Below are 23934 nucleotides of genomic sequence, written 5' to 3'. Positions count from 1 at the left end.
CTGCCTTGACCACTGCATCAGCTTCCTTACTGACCTCCCTGCCTCCTGTCTTATCCCCATTCCAGTCCATATTTCACTCTGCTGCCCCTCATCATTTTTCTAAAAAAATGTTCAGTCCATGTTTTCCCACTTCGTGAGAACCTCCAGTGATAGCCCATCTACTTCTGCATCACACAGAAAACTCCTTACTATTGGCTTAAAAGCCCTCAATCAGCTCACCCCCCCCAATTAACCTCCCTGATTTTCTACTACAACCCCATCTTCACACTTCATTATCTAGCACCAACTTGCTCACTGTATTTTGATCTTGTCTATATTGCTGTCGACCCCTTGCCCATATCCGCCTTCTTACCTGGAACTCCCTCCCCCTCCATATACAACAGAACACCACTTTCCCCACCTTCATTTCCCCCACTCCCTCTCCCTTCTGTGTCGCCACTGCATGTGAATCTGTTCTCCTTAAGAACTTGATATTCACCCTACCCTCAGTCCCACAGCACTTATGTATAAATCTGTAATTTATTCATATTAATGTCTTGTTTCCTCTCTAGACTGTAAGCTCCTTATAGGCAGGGACCAACTCTACTAACTCTGTTGTACTGTACTCTTCCAAGCACTTGGTAGAGTCTCTGCACATATTAAGCGTTAAATACCATTTATTGATTGATTATTCCTTTGTGAGTATGTGAGGAGTTAGCCAGGAGGGGTGGATGAAGAGAGCTGATATACTTCACTTGAAATCTTGAGGCTGTATTGCTATAGTTTCTAATAAAAAACAGTTTGAAAGTCCTTGTATTGGTTCATCCAAATCAGACACTTACAAACAACAGTAGGTCAAAAGTATGACCCCTGCTACAGTCAGTATGGAAAAAGACACCACATTCAACAAAATGAAAATTCCCAATCTATTGAATGTCTTCTAAGAATAAAAGGGCTTCAAAGACAACATATCAGAAATGTAATGCATAATAACCCAGAAAAAACCCTCTTTAAGGCACTGTCTAGAGCAGGGGTTGGCAACCCATATTTTGGAGATGAGCCAAGCAAAATGAAAACTATGAGCAGTTGGTTCACAAAGAGCCATACCACTTATGTCTGCCCACATGGCATATGACATCATAGCAACAGCTGTGCTGCCAGTGGGGAAAGAAAAGGAAAGGAGGGGAGGAAAAAGTAAGAAAAGAGGGAAGATAAGAGGGAAAAGAAGGATGAGAGGAAAAGAAAGAGAAGGCAGGAGGAGGGAAGGGGGAAAGGGGAGACAGTAAGAAATGAGGGGAACGAAAGAGAGGGGAGGAGATGGGAAAGGAGGGGAGGAAGTTGCCATGGTTCCATCCTTCCCCCAAGTAATGGCGCTTTCCCAGGAGTAGCATTGCTAGTGTTCTTTTCAGTCATAGACTGAAGCGGGAGGGAGGGCAGGAGGGAACCATCAGTGCTTCATCTTTCTGACCAGTAGTGGTGCTTTCCCGGGAGTAACAAAGCTACAAGAACCTTTCAGTTGCAGGCCAAGGGAGTAAGGTGGTCAAGGAAGAGGGAGGGAGCCGCAGCTGGCCAAAGCATCTTTTCCCTCAAAAATGCCAGCAAAGTGTGGCTGCCATTGCTGTACTCCCCACTACCATAGCCTGTTCCTCTGAGCAGCCAGAGGCAGTGGTAACTGGATCCCTTGGACAGTCCCCCAACCCATGAGCTGTTCTCTGTTTCCATAAAGAGCCATACCTTCTCGACCCCTGAGATAGAGAAATGAGAGTCGAGTATAAATAACTCCTCAACTGAGTTGAAGTTAAATTTGCATCTTTCTGGCCTTTGGTGTCTGCCAGGTGTTTTGCCAATGATATAGCAACCTTAAAATGTTCAGGGATCTGAGTCAGTTGGGGAATGAATCAGTCAGACACTAGAGGCTTATCTTAAGGCAACAGCATCATCATCAAACTGCAGGACAACTCTGCACCTGAAGGAGTTGAGCCTGGAGTCCAACCCGATCATTGCATTAGGATAGATTTTCTAATAAGATTTACAATTCCACTGGTTCCTGTGGGAAATTCAATTAAGCACTGCTTACTCCCTCATGACTCTTCTGCCTACATTCGCATCACAAGACAGGAGCTAAAAAGAAAAAGCATGAAATCCAAAGGTTTGGTTTTAAAATTGTGTTTTTCTCAGTTTGCCAGTGGTCTCTTTGGCTGGGTACTGCTGTGCCAAAAATTTGCTCTTTTTTTTCAAAGAATAACAAAGTATCAAGGTTCCACTTGAAGTATTTTCCTCTTTCTTGTCCACCTTGGTGTTTTTTTTTTAATGAGAAATCTGGGGAGACAAGATTTCAACCCACTTTAGATTAAGAACAAAGTTCAGAACTATTTGAGGGCCGGAAGCTCTATAAAGGGCTAATTGAGCTTCTGAGTTTTCCTCATATAAATCACCCACACATTTTGGGAGCACTTAAAATAACTCCTCATGACTCAAGTGGTAGGACATATGAATGTTCTTTTTAAGTGCCTAATCAAGGAGCACTTTTAGCATCAAACTAAAAAATCCTCACAATTTATTTGGTCTGGAACTTGCTATCCTTTCATTTTAGAGATCCGATTCTTGGAAAAATCCAGCATTTTCTTCAACTACTTTATTGGATGCTACATGCCCTGTTAATTTTCAGGGTTCTACTATTAACAACAACTTCTTTGTTAAAAGTGGGGAAAAGCTCTTCAGGATAATAAATTGTTACAGTGAAGAGGCAGAAGATTGAAAACTACAAGGATATACATGAGGTGAATGTATTTGGGGGAAATATATAGGGAGAGAGAGAATGCATGAAACCTGCCCTTTGTTGTAGATAATAATAATAATGTTGGTATTTGTTAAGCGCTTACTATGTGCAGAGCACTGTTCTAAGCACTGGGGTAGATACAAGGTAATCAGGTTGTCCCACGTGAGGCTCACAGTTAATCCCCATTTTATAGATGAGGTAACTGAGGCACAGATAAGTTAAGTGACTTGCCCAAAGTCACACAGCTGACAAGTGGCAGAGCCAGGATGCGAACCCATGACCTCTGACTCCCAAGCCTGGGCTCTTTCCACTGAGAAGCAGTGTGGCTCAGTGGAAAGAGCATGGGCTTTGGAGTCAGGGCTCATGAGTTCGAATCCCAGCTCTGCCACTTGTCGGCTGTGTGACTGTGGGCAAGTCACTTAACTTCTCTGGGCCTCAGTTCCCTCATCTGTAAAATGGGGATTAAGATTGTGAGCCCCCCGTGGGACAACCTCATTCCCCTATGTCTACCCCAGCGCTTAGAACAGTGCTCGGCACATAGTAAGCGCTTAACAAATACCAACATTATTATTACTGAGCCACACTGCTTCTCTGATGATGATGCTAATGAGGGGATCGATTTGAGCATTAAGCAAAGGAAGTTTGGGTATGAAGAGCAAATGGGACATGATGACTCTAGAAAATTGGAAGGAGTCAAAAGATGAGAGGTCTCTGTGGAGAGCAGGTGTGTGTGGGAGAAGGCAGGTGAAGGTGAGGAAGTTGTGGTTTGATAGAGGGATTTCAGAATTGGTGAAGGTAGAGACTGTACAGTGACTAGAGAGATGAGACTGAGCCTGTGCCCAAGTTAATGAGTGGGTGGGGTGGGTGAAGCAGGAGATCACTGGAGTTGAGGAATGAGGGGAAGTGAATGGTGGAAGAATCATTGAGGACATCCATAGAGCATCTGTATTGAAAAGAGAAGCAGCATGGCTTAGTGGAAAGAGCATGGGCCTGACTCTTGTCTGCTGTGTGACTTTGCCCAAGTTACTTAACTTCTCTGTGCTTCAGTTTCCCCAATTGTAAAATGGGGATAAAATACCTGTTTTCCCTTCTACTAAGACTGTGAGCCCCATAGAGGACAGGGACTGATTGATTTATATCTATCTATCCCAGAACTTAGAAGAATGTTTGACACATAATAAGTGCTTAACAAATACCATAAAAAGAATTATTCCTGCTGTTCATTCAATTCAATCAATCCTATTTAGTGAGCATTTACTCTATGCAAAGCACTCTAAGCACTTGGGAGAGTACAATAAAACAATAAACAGACACATTCGCTGCCCACAACGAGCTTAACAGTCTAGAGCTTAACAGTCTAGAGCCGTTGCCTCCAAGTTCATGACTCTTCCAGAAGTGAAACAAGAAGTCGCCCCATAGGTTCAAAGGCACGAACTCTGGGAAATTGGCAATATCGACAGGAGCTTTGCTGCTGACTGCTACTGGGTTGCAATGTGAGTGGGTGGGAGAAAGGAGGGGAGGGATACTTCAAATAACAAGTGTGCTTAGAGAAATTCGACTTAAAAAAAAGTTGAAAATCGATGGAAAAAAGCTCAAGCTCTGTAGAATTTAGGATGTGAAACAAGGAGAACATATTCCTATTTTGTTGGTATTTGTTAAGCGCTTACTATGTGCAGAGCACTGTGCTAAGCGCTGGGGTAGACACAGGGGAATCAGGTTGTCCCACATGGGGCTCACAGTCTTAATCCCCATTTTACAGATGAGGTAACTGAGGCACAGAGAAGTTAAGTGACTTGCCCACAGTCACACAGCTGACAAGTGGCAGAGCTGGGATTCAAACTCATGACCCCTGACTCCAAAGCCCATGCTCCTTCCACTGAGCCACGCTGCTTCTCACGCTGCTGCTGCTTTTGTGTATGTCTTCACTGGCAGCTGTATTAAGGTAAAAATTTATTGCACATTATTTTTTATGGTATTTGTTAAGCACTGCACTAAGCACTGGGGTAGATACAAATCAATTAGGTTGGAAACAGTCCATGTCCTGCATGAGGCTCATAGTATTAATCCCAATTTTACAAATGAGGTAACTGAGGCCCAGAGAAGTGAAGTGACTTGCCCAAGGTCACACAGCAGACAAGCAGCAGGGCTGGGATTAGAACCTAGATCCTTCTGACTCCCAGGCCCGTGTGCTATCCACTAGGCTATGCTGCCTCTCATGGAGGGGCATACGCTTTATTTACGATTTTAATTTAATATTATAGCTCCAGAAGGGCGGGCACGCTGCCAAAATCCCAGTGCCATAAAAACACACAAAGTGGGGCCAGAGCATTTAGCCACTGTTTATATAATCAAGAGCTGGATCTTTCCTTCCTCTGAAGCATTGTGATTTCTTTTTTTTGCCTTTTCCAGTGTTACTTTTTCTAAAAATGGACATTATTAATAAGATTGATTTTTGGTTTGCAACCCATTTCATATTATACTTTATCTTATACACACTGTTCCGGGATTTTGCTAGATTTTTATTTTATTTTAGGTTCTGGCTTTAAACTCCAATTTTCACTCAACTTAATAGGAGCTTTCGATCTCTGAAGGCATTCACTGAGCCTTCAGGAAATCCTGTTTCTCCTCCCATTTGTTTTCTATCGTCAATGGCAACAGCAGAACTTTACACAGCTCAGAGAATGAAGAGATGATGGCAATGCAGCTGGAAAAGACTGGTTGTCATAATTTGAAAAGATTTTATCTAAACGATGGCTTTTAAGAAAGGTCTGTTTGCTCTTTTGCAAAGAAATCTGTAATTTACAGCAAACATGTCTACTCTATATTTTAATTTTAACATTCATCCTAGAAAAGTTGAGCTAAACAATGCTAGTTACTGCTACCCTTGTGTTTTCCAGTATTGAGTTACAACTATGGAAATAAAAATCAGAGATTTTAGAAAAGCTCATCACCTGAGAAGTGGTCTACAGGAATATAATTTTTGAATGCCAGCAAACTCAGAGGCTAATCACAAATAAGTAAGCAATATATATTAGTGGCCTTCAGCAGTCAAACCTCTACAAGTTTGCACATTTATGTCTTAAGCCTTTTTTTATGGTTATTTGTTAAGCACTTAATATGTGCCAGGCACTGTACTAAGCACTGAGATAGGAACAAGTTAAGCAGGTCCATGTCCCACATGGGGCTCACAGTCTTAATCACTGTTTTAACAGATGAGGTAACTGAGGCACGGAGAAGTTAAGTGATTTGCCCAAGGTCACACAGTAGACAAGTGGTAGAGCTGGGATTAGAACCCAGATCCTTCTGACTCTGGTTTCTTGAAGATAAAGATAAAGATCAAGAAACCCAATCAGGCACATCCCTATTTGCTAGAGAAAGGGGAACTCGAGCTATCCTGAGTCAAAATGTAGAAAAGGAAATCCTCAAATGAAGCCATGAAATTTCACTGATGAAGTTTTATTGTGACACATTACAAGAATGAACTTTAAAGTAATTGCCTCCCAAGAAATTGAACTCCGTTTAGGGAAAAAAAAACCCACCACATTTTCCATTGTCTTTAAAAATTGGGAATTTGGAGTAAACATTTCAATTCTAAATCTTAATTTTACAATCCATCATTCAGCTATCTTAAATCAGATTTTCTCTCCTCACATAATAACCAAATGTATCACTAATATCAACTACGTTTTTAGAGTTTGGTAAAATTAGGAAATGACCCTACCTTTTCATTCTGCTGCTAAACAAACCACAGAACTATTTCAAAATTTGGAGATAACAGAATAGTTATATAGTCAGTAATAGTAATGACTGAAAGTTAACCAAATGCCTAAGCAATTCTCGAATCCATGCTCCGAAACATATGGATTCCCTTTCCTATGTTAAGTCCTATGGCAAACCTATACAATAGCTTCTCTGACATGACATCCCTATCTGCAAACATTGGGACAGTTGTTCTTGAAAGAACAACTCCTGAAATGTAAATTCAACCCAGAATTCTGCAACTGTATTATCCTAAATATCTCAATTCAATCAGTAGCCCTTGAATAATTAGAAAACAACCACGCACTTTAAAAGTTCTGCTGGTATCAGCTGTGTAAAATTTGCAAATGCACATTCTGATAAAGCCATAAATCTTAGCAGACACAGAGAGTAGGAACTATGAGGCAGAAATCTTCCTTTCTAAATTATGTAGAGTTCTTAACACATGATTGGCAATTAATACATTTTAAACAAGTCCTAACAATTTTTTTTGTATTTACTGAATGTTCCCTATGTGCAGAGCACTGTACCTAGCACTTGGAAGGGTATAATACAACAGAGTTGGTAGACATACTCCCTGCCCATGCTAGCTTACAGTCTAGAGGGGGAGACAGGCATTAAAATAAATTAATACCTTACAGATAATAATAATAATGTTGGTATTTGTTAAGCGCTTACTATGTGCCGAGCACTGTTCTAAGCGCTGGGGTAGACACAGGGGAATCAGGATGTCCCACGTGGGGCTTACAGTCTTAATCCCCATTTTACAGATGAGGTAACTGAGGCACAGAGAAGTTAAGTGACTTCCCCAGAGTCACACAGCTGAGAAGTGGCAGAGCTGGGATACGAACTCATGACCTCTGACTCCAAAGCCCGGGCTCTTTCCACTGAGCCACGCTACAGATATGTACTTAAGTGCTGTGGGGCTGAGGGTGGGGTGACTATCAAGTGATTAAAGGGTACAGATTCAAGTGCATAGTTGACACGGAAGGGAGGAGTATGGGAAATGAGGGCTTAATCAGGGAAGGCCTCTTGGAGGAGATGTGATTTTAAAAAGGCTTTGAAGGTGTGGAGAGTGATGGTCTGTTGTACATGGAGAGGGAGGGAGTTCCAGGTCAGAGGGAGAACATTGGAAAGGGATCAGCGGCGAGATAAATGAGATTCAGGCAAAGTGAGCAAGCTGGTGCTAGAGGAGCAAAGTGTGTGGGCTGGGCTATAGTAAGAAATCAATGAGGTAAGGTAGGATGAAGCTCCAATGGTAAGGAGTTTCAGTTTGTTGTGGAGATGGATGGGCAAACACTGGAGGAGTGTGTAGATGTGGACTGAACTTTTTTTAAGAAAAATGATCTAGGCAGGAGAATGAAGTATGGATTGAAGTGGGGAGAGACAGGAAGCAGGGAGGTCAGCATTATTAGCTCTATATTGCAAATGACAAAAGTTCAGCAAGGAGAGGTTAAAGAAGTTTTTGTTAGAGCTAATCTATGACTGAACCAAGATCAAAATCCAGTTCTGAATTCATATTCCTACCTCTCCTCCCTTCTCTCTTTCTACTGTCCACCCCACACGGTCCGCTCCTCTGCCGCTCACCTCCTCACCATCCCCCGTTCTCGCCTATCCCGCCGTCGACCCCTGGCCCACGTCCTCCCACTGTCCTGGAATGTCCTCCCTCCTCACCTCCACCAAATTAATTTTCTTCCCCTCTTCAAAGCCCTACTGAGAGCTCACCTCCTCCAAGAGGCCTTCCCAGACTGAGCTTCCCCTTTTTCCTCTGCTGCCTCTCTGCCCCCCCTTCACCTCCCTTCAGCTAAGCCCCCCTTTCCCCCTTTTCCCTCTGCTCCTCCCCCTCTCCCTTCCCCTCCCCTCAGCACTGTTCTCATTTGTATATATTTTTATTACCCTATTAATTTTGTTAATGAGATGTACATCCCCTTGATTCTATTTATTGCTATTGTTTTTGTCTGTCTCCCCCCATTAGACTGTAAGCCCATCAATGGGCAGGGATTGTCTCTATCTGTTGCCGAATTGTACATTCCAAGCACTTAGTACATAGTAAGCACTCAATAAATACTACTGAATGAATGAATAGTATTGAATGAATATACATTGCTAAGCCACTGAGCAACATCATCTTCTTTATTACTAACATTCCTGGGAAAGATTTGTGTTTTTGAGTAACAGAGTTTCAAAATGGTGGTGAAATCAGGACAACTACTCCAAGCATTGCCATGGAAATTGGTCCAAATATTGAACCAATATAAGTACAATATATGTCACTGATTATCAACATTTTTCTCTGAACTCATGGTAGTTACAGGTTGGTATATCAAAATATACCATTTGCCCCAGCTTGTATACAACATTCTTTCTTTGAAAGTGCCATATAAGCTCGAGTGATTTTGGCCAGTAAAAGGAGGTGATTTTATTTTATTTATTGAGCAGAGAGAGCAATGTTTGAAGCAAATGTTTAACATTTAATGGTTAAATTAAATGTTTAATGTTTAAATTAGCAGGGTTTAATGTAACTTCTCCAACAGAAATGCCTAGCATTTTTTGACACTCCATAAGTAATAAAACAACACATTGAGGCAATCTGCCTCAAAGAACTAATATGAAAAAATAAAATTATGCCCAAACTCTGACTTTGGATATTTACAGAAATCTTACAGTGCAACCTCCCTCTGCTCTTCTTGAAATGCCATATAAGAAAGTCATGTAGAATACACTCCGTACCGGTTTGTCTAAACCTTAGGTTAAATATTAGGAACAGAAGAACCAAAATTATTAAAAATAAGTATTTTCAGCCCTCCTCACCCTAACCCCCAACTCCTTGATGAGCAAAATTAGTTTAAGGAGACTCTGTTGTATTGTACTCTCCCAAACACTTAGAACAGTACTCTGCACACAGTAATTATTTAATAGCATTGATTGAGAGGACCGTCACAGGGATTGCCATACATTCAAGTTCAATCTTACTAAAATTTGTTTTTCAGCAGTGGAAAGACAAAATTCTAGATTTAGATTTTCTTATAGCCATATTTTTCTGTCTCATTTGTTTATACATTACACAAATGTTAAGTAACTTTTCCATGTCAGCAACAACCTTTCCTTGTTGAAGCACAGCAGTTTTGCCATTGCAGTAACACAAAATAATGGTAGAAGGTGCTCAGCAATCTTAGTTAATATCACTTTGAACTGAATTTTGAAAGTACAACAAATGCAGGTTTGGCTAAATAAAAGTATCTTTCCATAACATACTTGAAAGGTATCGATTTTTAAGTGCTTGCTATGAACATTTCTGTTACTGCAACCACACTTTGTTTTTTGATAAGGCTTGTGGCCACAGATTTTCTCTGTGTCCCCCAAATCTACCCTTTCTTCAAGCAAATGATATTACCCTTATTACATGATATGTTTCACTGGTCAAAAATATCTTTTTTACAGATGTGACTAAAAGAAACTCAATCTTTAATGTCACCATCAGTTATCTCTAATAATTCTTGTTGAAAGGGAGATGTGGTGTATGACAGTCTCAAATTTTCCTACTTGAAATTCTGAAAAATGTTCCTACCCTGAAACCACAGACACCTACTGGTGAAAAAAAAACAAATAGAGCATATCATTTAAATTACCTGATCATTAGGAAATAGGCTGAAAACACTGTGTTCCACTCTAAAAGCAGTTATTTTGACTAGCTAAAATCTTCAGTCGAAAAATATCTTCAGTGTTTTCCTTAAAGTATTTCCTTTTCTGCTAGAAAATAAAGAATTCTCATATCTGTGAATCCATATACTGGGTGGGAGTAGCAATGTCAAAGTACAAATGACACTATGACCAGGCAATAATGCTCACCAGACTCTAAAATGCCAATATTAATTGTGCTTTTGTCTGAATATGCGGTCATAAATACTCATGTTATAATCACTTTAAATATATGTTATCATATATTTTCACCCCCTAGCCTTTAAGGCAATTATCACTTCGATATTTGTCAGAGGAAAATGTAACATTTTATAAAGTGATCCCAATTGTCTTTATGCTAAATCAGCATTTAAAGTTTGGCAGTATCATATGCTTGTCACATTTCCACTCCCAGAATACGAAAAGGTGAAGCATAAAATTCATTTAAGTCTTCAATGAATGAATGAGATTTTAAAATTTGCAAACTACTGAAAAAAGATTCACTATGTATTGTGGGATGTGTTAGCTGTTAAATTATTGTCCTTTTTAATCAACATTTTGCATTCATACAGCACATTTCCTCCTATTAGCTAAATACATCAAAATGATTGTGTATTTCTCCTTTTTAAAGTGATTGTAGTATAAAAAATAGCTTAAGTTTGAAATTCATTTCCTTAAAGCTCCAAGCAAAACATAGGACAAGTGTGCTAAAACGGGTAAGGGCAAAAAAAAAAGTTATGTTGTTAGGCTTTTGCAATCATTACAGACATACTTTGTAAGTAAAAATACAAACGTACATCAGTAAGAAAGTTTGTTTCTAGTCTATTTAAAACTGGTTCAACCTCTTTCAATTTGGATCAGTTCTAGTAACTGTTGGAATAATGAATCTTTGATGTAATTCTATGAAACATACATAATTTAGCAAGATGACTACAAGCGGTTCAGCCAGCAAAGAGTATTTATGCTGCCCATCCTCTCAAGTCTAATAAAGAATACCAGTATCTCATAAAGATGCTGAAAGGAAAAAATTGGCCATTTCCCCATCCCACTTGGATTTAATCCTTAAGGCTGGTACATTCTTTGCCAGAGACAGAGAGCTCTGGAAAAAAGATAGACTAAACACAAATTCAAACTCGCTGAATGCACCTCTCCAATTCATACAGCTGAAACTTGGCAGTAATAGTCTTTCAAAAATGAATGCGTATGATACAGTTTTTCATTTCATACCACCATATGAAATTTTACTCATTTTGAGACATTCCCCCAACTTTCATAGACAAAAGGGCCAAAATGCATTTACCGATATATCACACACTGACTTGATCCATCTAAGAAATAAAAGGTTTGGAGACAGGTTATTGAATTCTGCATTCATCCTTTCATTTATTAAGTGGCTGCAATGCAAAGTTTAGTAGGCAGGCTCAGCAAGGAGTCCCTCCGAACATGCTACCCTACATTAACAAAGGAAATCCATTTGAAAGGTTAACCCTTTTGCTCATCTGGCTCTGCTGATACAAGAGATTCTCTCTGCCTCAATCCAGACAGAAAATCAACAGTCTGGAAAGCAGTGCAGGATGTCTGAATCTCAGGGAAGATAAGAAGGCCTGAGGAGTAGGAGGGGAAAGCTGTTCTCTAGAACTTTTTTGCAGAGACAGTGTCTCCTCCACTTGCAGAAAAAAGGGTGCTTCTGAAAGGGAGAGGGGAAAAAAGAATCAGTAAGAGCCTTGGCACCATACCTCTGTCTCCTTTGAAGGACTGCTTGCTGTCTGCACTTCCAGGGCACAGTTAGCCCTCTTGACTGAGAGGTAAAAAGGATAATCCTTGGCCACCATTGTGGCTGAAGGAGCTTCAGCTTCGGATGTCACAGCTGATTCTAAGTGAGCACAAAACTCCAAGGTGAAGCTTGGTCTCACCTCCACGGTGCCCAGCAGTGTGGCAACTGAAACATCCGAAACTGCTACTCTTTGGAGACCATGACCTGAGCCAACTCCTGTGCTCAGACGAAGTCAGGAAAGAGACAGGCTTCTGAGAGTGTAACCCAACACTGCTCATTGCAGAGAACCCGCCCACTGGCAGTGAGAGAACAGGGAGGAGAGTGGGTGTAATGCTTAACCGAATCAGTGGAAAGGAGTGAAAGCCTGTTAACTCACATGTTTAGCAACTAGCGGAGAACGCCTAAAGCATTTATGCTACTTTTAGGGGAAAAGCCTTACTTCTCTTTTTTCCTGAAATTGTATTCACCTTCTTGCAAAGCCATCCTGAAGGAGTGTTGAAAGAAACAACAACTTATTGGAATTTAATTATAGAGCAACTTGCTCTTTCCTAGTTTAGATTTACCAGTATGATTCTGATTGCTTTCGGAAGCCCTTTTGCAAAATACGGCATGAAAAATGAGACAAATAGAAATCAGGAGAAACGAAGCATAGTAATGAGGCTTTTAAAAAAGACAGTGATATCTTTAGTCTAACATATTTCTTAAGGTGTAACACACTACATTTATCGATTCTATTTGTCTTTCTATTTTGGAATACAGAAAGAGAGGGTGATTTTGGCTTTTTGACATTTTTATTATGTTGCATTGTTGGTCTTTCCTGTTTGGCATGGAGGATGTATTCTTTGAATGAAAAAAGTTATCAACAATAATTAACTTGATATTTTCTTTTCTAAGACTCCTTCGTTTTTAAAGTCGATACTACTAACAGTGAGATTCTATCTGTATGTAGCTTAGATCTATGAGTGACTAACACTCCAATCCAAATTTGGAACATAAAAATAGAGCTCTTTCCATGCAGTGTGTTTGATGCCTGAAGGGCCTTTTGTTCTTTTCGTGACTGCATCTTGGTATCCCGATCTTTCTAAAGTCTCTCAAGAAGAGCGACCCATCTCCTGCTTGCTGCATTTCAGGCTGGTATGATGGCAGCTGACATTTTCCAAAGTTTACGGGTGTCACATCGTTTGAAATTGAGCTTCACTATGCCTTTAAAGTGCTAGTTTAGCTCTCCTTGCTTGCCTCTTTCAGTTCCCCATACAGTAATAGCTTGGATAGCTTACTAACACCAGTTCTTCTCACGTTTCACATTGGCATTATCCTCAACTCATCTCTCTCATTCAACCTGTACAGTCAAGCTGTCACCAAATCCTGTCGGTTCTATCTTCACAACATCTCTAGAATCCGCCCTTTCCTCTCCATCCATACTGCACCATCACACTGATCCAAGCACTTATCCTATCCCGTGTCCTGACTACTCCATCAGTCTCCTGACAGATCTCCCTGCCTCTCCCCACTCCAGTCCACGCTTCACTCTGCTGCTTGGATCATCTTCCTGAAAAACCATTCAGTCCATATCTCCCCACTTCTCAAAAAGGTCCAATGGTTGTCCATCCACCTCCGCATCAAACAGAAACTCCCTATCACTAGTTTTAAGGCACTCAATCAGCTCTCTCCCTCCTACCTTACCTCTCTGATTTCCTACTAAAACCCAATCTACACACTTCACTTCTCTCACACCAACCTACTTTCTGTACTTTGATATCGTCTATCTCACCGCCCACTTCCTCCCTCTGTCCTGGAACTCCCTCCCCCTTCATAGTTGATGGATGGTTCACAACTCTCCCCACCTTCAAAACCCTCCTAAAATCACATTTCCTCCACAAGGCCTTCCCTGAAAAAGCCCTCATTTCCCCTGTCCACCCTCCCCTCTGTCACCTATGCACTTAGCTGTGTACCCCTTAAGTACTTTGATATTCACCCTAGCCCCACAGCATTTATGTACATATCCTTATACTTTACTATTTCCCCAATCTGTAATTTATTGTAATGCCTATCTCCTCCTATAGACTGTATGCTCCTTTTGGGTAAGAATCATGTCTACCAACTCTACTGTATTGTACTCTCCCCCAGCTCTTAGTACCATGCTCTGCAGACAGTAAGCGCTCCATTGCACTGACTAATCATGAGAACTTATGCTGTGGATAGTGTAGAAGGGGTGGAGAGGCAGTAGAGAGGGATATATACAAGGGAGATTAGAAATTAATCAAGGAAAGACTCCTGAAAGAGATATGATTTCAGAAGGTCTTTGAAAATGGGGAGAGTTGTGGTCTGTCAAATTCAAAGGGGGAGGGAGTTATAGGACGGGGGGAGAGGTGAGTGAGAGGTGGTGTTGGAGGGGAGGCAAAAACAAAAGTAAGGGGTGTAGGATGTTTAGAGAGCAACAAACAGGGCAAATTGGGATGTAGTGGGAGAAGAGACTGGATGAGTCTTTTGATATGAAGAGAAATATATAACCATCGGGGTTTTTTGGAGAATGGGAAGACAGGAGCAGGTCGCCATTTTAGGAAAAATGATCCAGGTAGCAGAGTGAAGTATGAACTGGAGAGAAAACAGACTGATACCCAAATCTGTAACTCCTCCCCTGTTCTCTCTCCATCCTTCCAGGCTCACATCTCCTCCTGCCTTCAGGACATCTCTACTTGGATGTCCTCCCACCACCTAAAACTCAACATGTCTAAGACAGAACTCCTTATCTTCCCTCCCAAACCCTGTCCTTTCCCTGACTTTCTCATCAGGGACAAAAACCAGACAGGAGACAGGATTTGGTGATCGCCTGAATAAGGAGGTTGGAATAGAGAGAGGAGTCAAGAATAATGCTAAGGTTGTGGCATTCAGAGACGGGGAGGATGGTGGTTTTGTCAACTGTGATGGGAAAGTTAGGTGGAGGAGAGGATAATAACAATAAAGAGATACATTCTCTGCATCAAACTACATTTCTTTCTGTGGCGTAATGGTAAAAATGGAAGAGTCAGTCACTGTAGAAGAAAACAGAAGCTTCCTCTACCAAGGGAGAAAACATCTTAACACCACCCTAACTGCTACTGACACTCTCTTGAAAATTCTATCAAACCAACATATTATATTTCAAAGCGCTACAATAATTATCACTGTCCTGTCCCCTCCCCACCACCATATAAATCTTCTGAGTGCTCAAATGATGGCATGTACCAGCACTTAGGGGCAAGACACGTTGTCTGTGCAATCCATCGTATTTATTGAGCATTTACTGTGTGCTGAGCATTGTACTAAGCGCTTGGAGAGTACAATACAACAGAGTTAGTAAATGCGTTCCCTGTCCAAAACAAGCTTACAGCCGAGAGGGGAAGGGTACTGAGAGGGGCACGGCCACGGTAAGAGGGTGTGAAAAGGGAACAATATATTCCTATTTTCAGAAGAAATGAGGGAAAAGCTGCCTGGTCATATCTTGAAAGCAGGGAGAGGGAGCTATGATTAGGGGACTTAGCTAAAGGCAATTCTTCAGGAGGCTTCAGGTTGAACTTTTGTTATCTAAATGTATATGAGACATAGTTGTACAGTACATTTCACCAAAATATTGCAAACTTTGAAGAGCTGAGATATTTTCATGGAAAGTTTTATTGTACACCTAGTAGGTGGAGTATAGTTGCAAAAACAAACAAGATGAATTCAGAAAAGACAATTTAGAGCTAAGTTAATTATCTCATTTTCACGATCACATGGCCCACTGCCATAAAAAGCCTGGAATAAATTTAACAATATTGTTATTCATTAGATGTTTACTATTATAAAATGAATTGTATCTATGAGCATCATCATCGACATAAGTGCTCCATTTAACAGCTACAATTTTGGAAAGGGTAGAGTACCTCTCTGATCAGTTTAAGATAAGAAAAATCTGATTTAATTTTAATACAATTAATACCTACAGGCAAGGTAGGGGCTAACAGGGTTGGGGACTCAGGCTGCTACAGTCTCTCCCCCCTCCTCTTCTACTCATGCCCCCTCTCCCCTCATAGGGAGATGTGCATACATCCCCCTCTCCCATTTCATCCCCTCCCACCAGATGAGAGTAATATACACTTTGGCCAACCACTTTTTTTTCTGAAGGTTTTTTGGGGCCTAGGTGCATCCCAAATAACCTAAAATTGGTGGCAGTGCCCACAGTCAGGATGCATCTGGACCGAGCCACATGTAATGGCCAAGCTAGCTGAACAAAGTACCACGGCCTCTTCCAATTTTAGACATTCCCTCTTTGTTTAGGATGCCCAACTCTACCCCAGCTTGGGAAGTAAGTCCAGTCCAGTGGCTGCTGCCTGTCTAGGAAGCCCAACTGGGCTTGAGGATGTTTGTTTAAGGGCTTGTAGGCTAATGACATTTTAACAATCAGCTCCACTTAAATCAATGAGACAAAGTGCCTTTCAGGACTTGCCCTTGGCACTCAATGTTATAATCCCATAAAATACTGTGAACAGCATGAGCAGTCTCTTGCATAGGAAAGGAGCCTACTGGTCTAGAGGCTGAAATAATGAACTCCACTTTGCATTTCCAGGAAATATGCCAAGGATGGAGCTGTTGCCTTCCTACAGGCAGCGGAGTCCACATGCTCCGTTGGAATGGTGTTCCTCCAATAACAGGAGATCAGTGGCTGAAGAAGTTTACTGTCCCAACCGTTAATGGAGGGGAAGTCGCGGCCTGTTGAGGTGCTTGCAGTGTAACCTGTCAGAAGCCAGAGGCTGTGCTCCTGGTATGTCCCCAGTGACTCTGTTAAGAGATCTCACAGAGTCACTTATCTGCATCCAGGAAATGGGGAGCTTATTGCTATTGGATCCTGCTTGAGTGCTGTCAAGTCTCCCAAATTATGCCAGTCTTCTAAATCCAGCTCTGTGACAACAGGACAAGCAAAACGGCATTGTACATGCAAACACCATCAAATTCATTATCGAGATTAAATGTTTAATGACAACCCACATGGTGCACTGCATTGTTCAAAGCATTACTTTTGAGTTTACAGCATTTGCCTCGTACCAACCCATTAGCAGAGGTGAATCCTGCCACAGAAGTGGGGTACAGTAAATCCAGGCCACACTTCCCACTTGCAGATCCCTCTATCTATAGATCATTCTTACCCATGGGGCTCCAGCAGGAAAAGTCCCCATCTGAGGATCTGGGCCTCCAGCCTGTAACAACAGGGTAGGAGAGATAAGCCTGGAAAAACCCTCCCCCAACCAGCTCCACCCACCCCATCTACTCCAAACCGTGAGAGCACTTTTTGATTGGCCTCATCACTAAGTGCTGGACCTGTGGGATGACACCAAATGCAGCTTGAGTGAGTCAGTGACTGGTGCTGACACATCCATTTCTGAAGCTGGGAGTCTTCAGTCACTTTTCGAACTCAGCCACAAAACCTGGAGGCCAGTGCATGGCTGGTCCCACCCTGGTGCTCTTTGCTGGCAAATGCAAACAATTTTAGGACATTTACAAGATTGAAGTGACTCAGATTTGGAGAAAAAAGCAGAGGGGTGGAATTTAAAAATGTTCTTGGTTTGCTGGTGGTACCTTGCTAACAGGCCCAGAGAAGTCACCATTGACCATTAACCCTTCAAAATATAGGACATTCTAAGTTCAGCAGACATATATTTTTTTAATTGCTTAACTTTGATATGCAGACATAAAACAATACATAAAAGCAAGGGGTGATGTCCATATACCACAAGAAAACCACAGGTCTCCCCATCTTCAATGCACTCTGCCACGGAACACACGTCAACCCAACAGCCACCCTTAGCACTTACGTATTTAAACCCATCCTCAGTACTTATGTATAAATCACTATTTAGATCTATAGTTAATAGTACCTTGGATTTTTAGATAGCGCTTTTATTCCCCAAGTGGTCTTACATAAATTACATCATTTTTGCCCTCTAAACAACCCTATGAGAAAAGTAGAAAGGGAGGTATTATTATTATCCCCACTTGGCAGATCAGAAAACTGAGGTACAGAGGGGTTAAGTGACTTGCCCATGGTCACACAGCAGGGTGGTGGCAGAGAACAGATTCAAACCTCAAAACTCAAGTCCTCTATGACACCATCACTCTTCCAATATACCACGCTGCCACACTGTTATGTATTTATTCATCTATTTCAACCTTCCACACTCATACTATCAGTGGTATCCTTGTTCTTCCTTCTGCTTTCTCTATTCATAAATTACATGCATCTCCCCTATTGTATTGGAGGCTCCTTGATGACAGGAAATATGTTCTTAGCTGCTTTTGTACTCTTTCCAAGAGCTCGGTACAGTACTCGGCACCCAAGAAACACCACTGACTGATTTTTTAACTTCATTTTGTTTTAAGCTTTCTATACAATTCTTCTATCAGCAACATTGCGTCCATGTCCATGTGAAACTGCCTCGTGTTCACATTCTACTGATTCTCTACTTTGTTAGCAACTCTGTGAATTTTATCACCTATTTTGCAAACACTAATTTGGGCCATAGGACAAGAGGCTAATGTTCTTTCTTGTTGTTCCTCAAGAAAGGGAACAAAATTAGGACGATGACTTATGTCACTATCGACAGTTATTGGATGATCGGAGTCTTGTCCCCAGCAGAATATTTCAGGACAATGTTTTTCAAACTTGGAATTGAGATCTAGTTACTGGGTCATAAAGTCTGGCACGGGCTGAAAATCTTTAGCCCAGTTCACTCTGTCTGAAGTTGAGCCCAAAGACTGAGGTCTGTAATAATAATAATGATGATGATGGTATTTGTTAAGCACTCCCTATGTGCCAAGCACTGTTCTAAGCGCTGGGGTAGATACAAGGCAATCAGGTTGGACCCAGTCCCTGTGGCTCACAGTCTCAATCCCCATTTTACAGATGAGGGAACTGAGGCACAGAGAAGTGAAGTGATTTGTCCAAGGTCACAGAGCAGACAAGTGTCACAGAGCTGGGATTAGAACCCATGACCTTTGATTCCCAAGCCCAGGCTCTTGCCACTAGGCTATGCTGCTTCCCATACTCATTCACTACAGGTAAGGTAACCCGATTTTCTGCAACTCTGGGGAATCAGGGTTTATAAAGGGATAGGATCAAAGAGGGAGAAAAAGAAAGAGGGGAGCAGGAAAAAGGGGGAGGAGAGAAAGAATAGGAGAGAGAAAAGAGAGAAGACAAGGGGATGGGAAATTGGGGGATGAGTGAAGGAAAGAGGATAAGAGGGAAAGGGGAAGCAGAAAAAAGGAAGAAGGGAGAGATGAGCAGAGGGGAAAAGAGGAGTTCCAGGAATGCAAAATCACTTCAATCTTCTTCTACCACCGCTGATGCGTGGCTGCCTTCTGTCTTCCACTGTCCACAGCTACCTAGCCCTACCAGTTTTGCTTGGGTTAGAGGGCTGCGTGGTGGCTTACATCACTGGCAGCAGCCCCTCACGCACCACCATCACTGGCGGAGGCCGGCAGAAATGGGTGGGACTGACAGTTGGATGCAACTGAGTTTCTTCATCTGTATAATGGAGAATCAATACCTGGTCTCCCTCCTACTTAGACTTTAGGCCCCATAAGGGACAGGGACTTTGTCCGACCTGATTTGCTTATATCTACCCAGCGCTTAGAACAGTGCTTGGAACATAGTAAGAACTTAACAAATACCATTAAAAAACAAATAAAGCAACCATGACCCCTTGGTCACACCAAAAATAGTCCTTATGATAGGTGTTCCCATTGCAGTTGGACAACAGGCTTCCCAACCACATCAGAAACGTCAAACCAAAGCCCAGAAAAGGCAGTTCAGCTGCAGGAATGGTAACGGAAACAGCTATGAGATCGTTCAGAACTCAAAGGATTATGACTCACAGTGCCACAGGTCACAGAATTCTAGGTTCTTGAAAGGCAACCCAAACCACCAGACACAAATCAGCAATTGGTGAAACGAGTTGCCCCATCAGAATCCCCATTCCTTAATAATAATTGTGGTATTTGTTAAGCACTTACTATATGCCAAGCACCATACTGAGTACTGGGGTAGATGTAAAATAATCATGTCAGACCCAATCCCTGTCCCTAATGGGGCCCACAGTCTAAGTAGGAAGGAGAACAGGTATTGAATCTCTATTTTACAGATGAGGAAACTCAGGCACAGAGATGTTAAGTGACTTTGCCCAAGATCACACAACAGGCAAATGATGGGCCTGGGATTGGAAGCCAGGTCCTCTGACTCCCGGGCCTGGGTTCTTTCCTCTAGATCTTGTTGCTTCTCTTTAATCCTGGATTGTGCCGGTGATTTCTAAAATCAAGAAACCATAAACCACTGGTGGCAAGAAAAGTCATTAGCCACTTCCAACAACAAGAGTGACATTACTATAATCCTACCCTAACTGCCCGGACAAGCTCATAAAGTTCTTGCTTGTGGGTTAAAATGTGCATTTTCCCAACATTTTCCAGGGAATGGGGGGAAACTACATGGTACATCAGCAATTCCCCAGAAATCCTGCTCATGGTTGCTCTGTCCATGACTGGGCATTTGTGTGCCAACCTTTCTGGATGGGATAATCTAACCCTGTTACACAGTGCATTCTTTTAAAGACTTCAATTTTTAAAACTGAGAAATGAGAAGAAGCAACAGCATTAATCTAGTCACAGAATTCTTGAAGTCTTACGTTATAATGCAGAAAAATCAGGGATGTCATGATTTTAAATATAGTGTTTAAAGGGAACCAGATTTTTGGTTGCATTCCCTCCTTTTCCTAACAAAAAGTAATACATCTGAAAATCAAGATCCTGCCCAAGTTAAACCCTCAGAATACTTGAATTTTCACATATACCATTGATCACAGTCAACTGGCATCTTAAATTAGTGTGATAAACTTAAGTTTGAGTTGCCACGCTGCCTTTATTTCCTCTCTTCCAACTTTCCTCTCGACCCATTACAATCTTGACTTACTCCCCATTCACTCCACAGAAACCACACTCTCCAAGGTCACCAATGATCTCTTCCCTTGACATATCTAATGGACTCCATTCTCTCCTAATCCTCCTTGACCTCTGGTCACCTTTGACACTGTTAACCACTTACTTCCCCTAGCAACCCTATGCTACCTTGTTGTTACTGGTACTCTTCTCTGCTGGTTTGCCCCCTACATCTCTAGTTACTTTTTTCAGCCTCTTTTGCTGGATCTTCTTTTGTCTCTCACCCCTACAGTGTGGCTGTCCCCCTTCTCTTTTTAATTTTTGAAAGCTCTGAAAGCTCATCCATTACCAGGCTTCAAATATCACTTCTATGTGGATGACTCCTGAATCTACCACACAAACCTATGACCTCTTGTTTATTTCCTCTGAAACCTCGCATTTATTTTTGCCTCCAGGACACATCTACATGAATGTTCCAGTGGTGCTGCAAATTTGATATGTTTAAAATTGAATGCTTCATCTCCTTCCCAAATCCACACCTCCACCTAACTTTCCCATTACAGTTGACCGTGCCACCATCCTCCCCATCTCTGAAATCACCAAACTTGGCATATCCTTGAGTCCTCCCAATCTTTCAACCTCCTTTATTCATTCTGTCACTAACTAAATCCTTCCACAACATTTCCCAGATCTGTCTTTTCTACTCCATCCAAATGACCAGCACTGTGGTCCGGGCACTGCTTGATTAGTGAATCAGCCTCCTCATTGACCTCCAGTCTCTCCCCTCTCTCATCTACACTTCATGCTGCAGCCCTGACCAGTTTTATAAAATGTCATCCTGCACATGTCTCTCCACTCCTAAAAAACCTCTACTAGCTTCCGTTTCTTCTCCACCTCAAGCTGAAACCTCTGACCCCTGGCTTAAAATAATTCCATCGGCTCTCTCCCTCTTACTTGCCCGCTTTCTTTTCCCACTACACCATAGCTCACGCTTTTCATTTCTCCCAAGATAACCTCACGGTGACTAATTCTTGACCCTCCAGACTCCGACCCCTTGTTCATATCCCTTCTCTTGCCTGAAACTACCTTTCCTTCAGACCACAACCTTCCCTATCTTCAAAGCCGTCCTGAAAACTCACTTCTTCCAGGAGGCATTCATCATTCCAGGAAGTTCCATCTTCCCCCACTGTGTTTAATGCTCACCCTCAGCACTTATGTTTACACAGATTAGCACTTGGGCATATTCTTGACCTATCAATTTGCTTATGTATCTATTTACATTTGCATATTTTTTGCTATCAACAGCGTCACGTTTTGCAAATGACTTGTGCCTGTCAGTCTCCCCCATTAGACTCTATGTATACTCCTTGAGGAGACCATGTCTAGAGTGGCTTAGAGGAAAAAGCGTGGGCTTGGGAGTCAGAGGTCGTGGGTTCTAATCCCGACTCCACCACTTGTCAGCTGTGTGACTTTGGGCAAGTCACTTGACTTCTCTGTGCCTCAGTTACATCATCTGTAAAATGGGGATTAAATCTGTGAGCCCCACGTGGGACAACTCAATTACCTTGTATCTACCCCAGCGCTTAGAACAGTGCTTGACACATAGTAAGCGTTTAACAAATACCATTATTATTATTATTCAACTGAGCTTCCCTAAATGCTTCATACAGTGCTCTGCCCACAGTAGGCCCTCTATAAATACTACTGATTGAAACAGAAAAGTGTGCCACCTTGCTACTGAGAAGTCTGCTGTTGTATCTGTGATATGCAATGATACGAGAATTACCTAGAGGTAGTAAACACAAAGAAGAAGAGGAGGAATGCATCTCATTGCTTCTGTTATAAAAATTAATTTAAAAATGCCAGTGGGCATACAAACTTCAAAGAACACTAAATTTAGCCAGAAGAAACACTAGAAAATAGAACTTTGGAAAGCTTCTTCTTTCCTTACTCAATCTGCGCCAGTACATTCCATTTGCCTTTGGGCAGAAATACAAAAATTTGTGATTAAATAGAAATATTTTGAGAAGTCTACACCCAAGGGCTTGATTTATTGTCTTCCTGATATGATGGAGTTCTGGCTGCCCAGCAGATACAATCTAAAACCTGCTGCTCAGAGCTAGTTCACAGCAATTTCATAAATAAGGGTCTCTAGTTCTCTCTGTTTAAACACCCAGTATTACTACTGGGCAATTTATTTGGTTGCTAGGTTGATGTCATCCTTACCCTTGGTACATGTTCAGTATATCTCTTTGGGGAACCTATTCTATATAAAGCCTGGTTTTATTTGACTGAGCTCATTTCATGTTCCTTTCAAAAAAACTTAAGTTAACCATGTATTCCTGGTTCTGGTTCTCTTGTGTTAAAGCCTTACAATCTCTTGTAAGTGTAAGGGTAAAGCAAGTGCAATTTGTGGAACATTTTCATGGTTTCAGGTAGACCTTGTATATGGAACATAGAAAAATTACACGAGCTATGTTTAGCACTTCAAACAACATCACGGATGTCTGTGTGACCATTGTGTTGGAAGGGTTTTAGCAACAAATCATTCCCCTCACCCTTCCTGGAAACAGGCAGAGTGTTTCCAAAGTGGGAAAAATGGGGAAAGGACCTTGGCTTTCTGAGTTTTTTTTTACAGGATGGAGGAAAACAAGGAGGCAGCTTTTCCTGAAGCTGCCATTGGCCCACCAGTCTTCTTTCCTTCTTCCCAGACCCACCTCTGACCATTTGGAAGGAAAACAGGTCACCCCTCTCCCCCAACTTTTCCCACAGCCTAAGGCTGATGCTGAGAGGGCTACCAGTTCTGTACAGTGATTGTACTATTTCACAGGATTGGCCTATTGAACAAGCAAAACTGTCTGCATTCATTTTGATAATAAAGTCAATAAAGCACTGCTGTGTAGACATCCAAATCAAGAAGGGAAAGGGGTGGAAAGGCTGTAGAAAAAAAAGGCCATGTGCATAAATACTGTTTTGGGGGCAAATGATCAAAATAAAGAATCCCCTGGGAAATAACAAAACCATT

The 23934-nt window shown here is 41.7% G+C and overlaps 1 protein-coding gene across 3 annotated transcripts in view; it reads right to left on the bottom strand.

The window, feature by feature from the left end:
- The window catches only part of ARHGEF3 (Rho guanine nucleotide exchange factor 3), a 368353-nt gene that overhangs the window by 94120 nt on the left and 250299 nt on the right, over positions 1 to 23934 (bottom strand). The window contains exon 1 of one of the 3 annotated variants that reach the window (XM_029051830.2): positions 11932 to 12197. The exons of the other annotated variants lie outside the window; for them this stretch is intronic. Coding sequence (XP_028907663.1) covers positions 11932 to 12027 — 96 coding nt within the window. The 5' untranslated portion in view covers positions 12028 to 12197. Of the gene's footprint in view, positions 1 to 11931; positions 12198 to 23934 lie in introns of those variants that run through there. 3 annotated transcript variants of the gene reach the window in all.

The sequence above is a fragment of the Ornithorhynchus anatinus genome, chromosome X1 (genome assembly GCF_004115215.2).
Source record: "Ornithorhynchus anatinus isolate Pmale09 chromosome X1, mOrnAna1.pri.v4, whole genome shotgun sequence".
In the NCBI taxonomy this organism is placed as follows: Eukaryota; Metazoa; Chordata; class Mammalia; order Monotremata; family Ornithorhynchidae; genus Ornithorhynchus; species Ornithorhynchus anatinus.
This window is presented reverse-complemented; position numbering and strand designations above follow the sequence as displayed.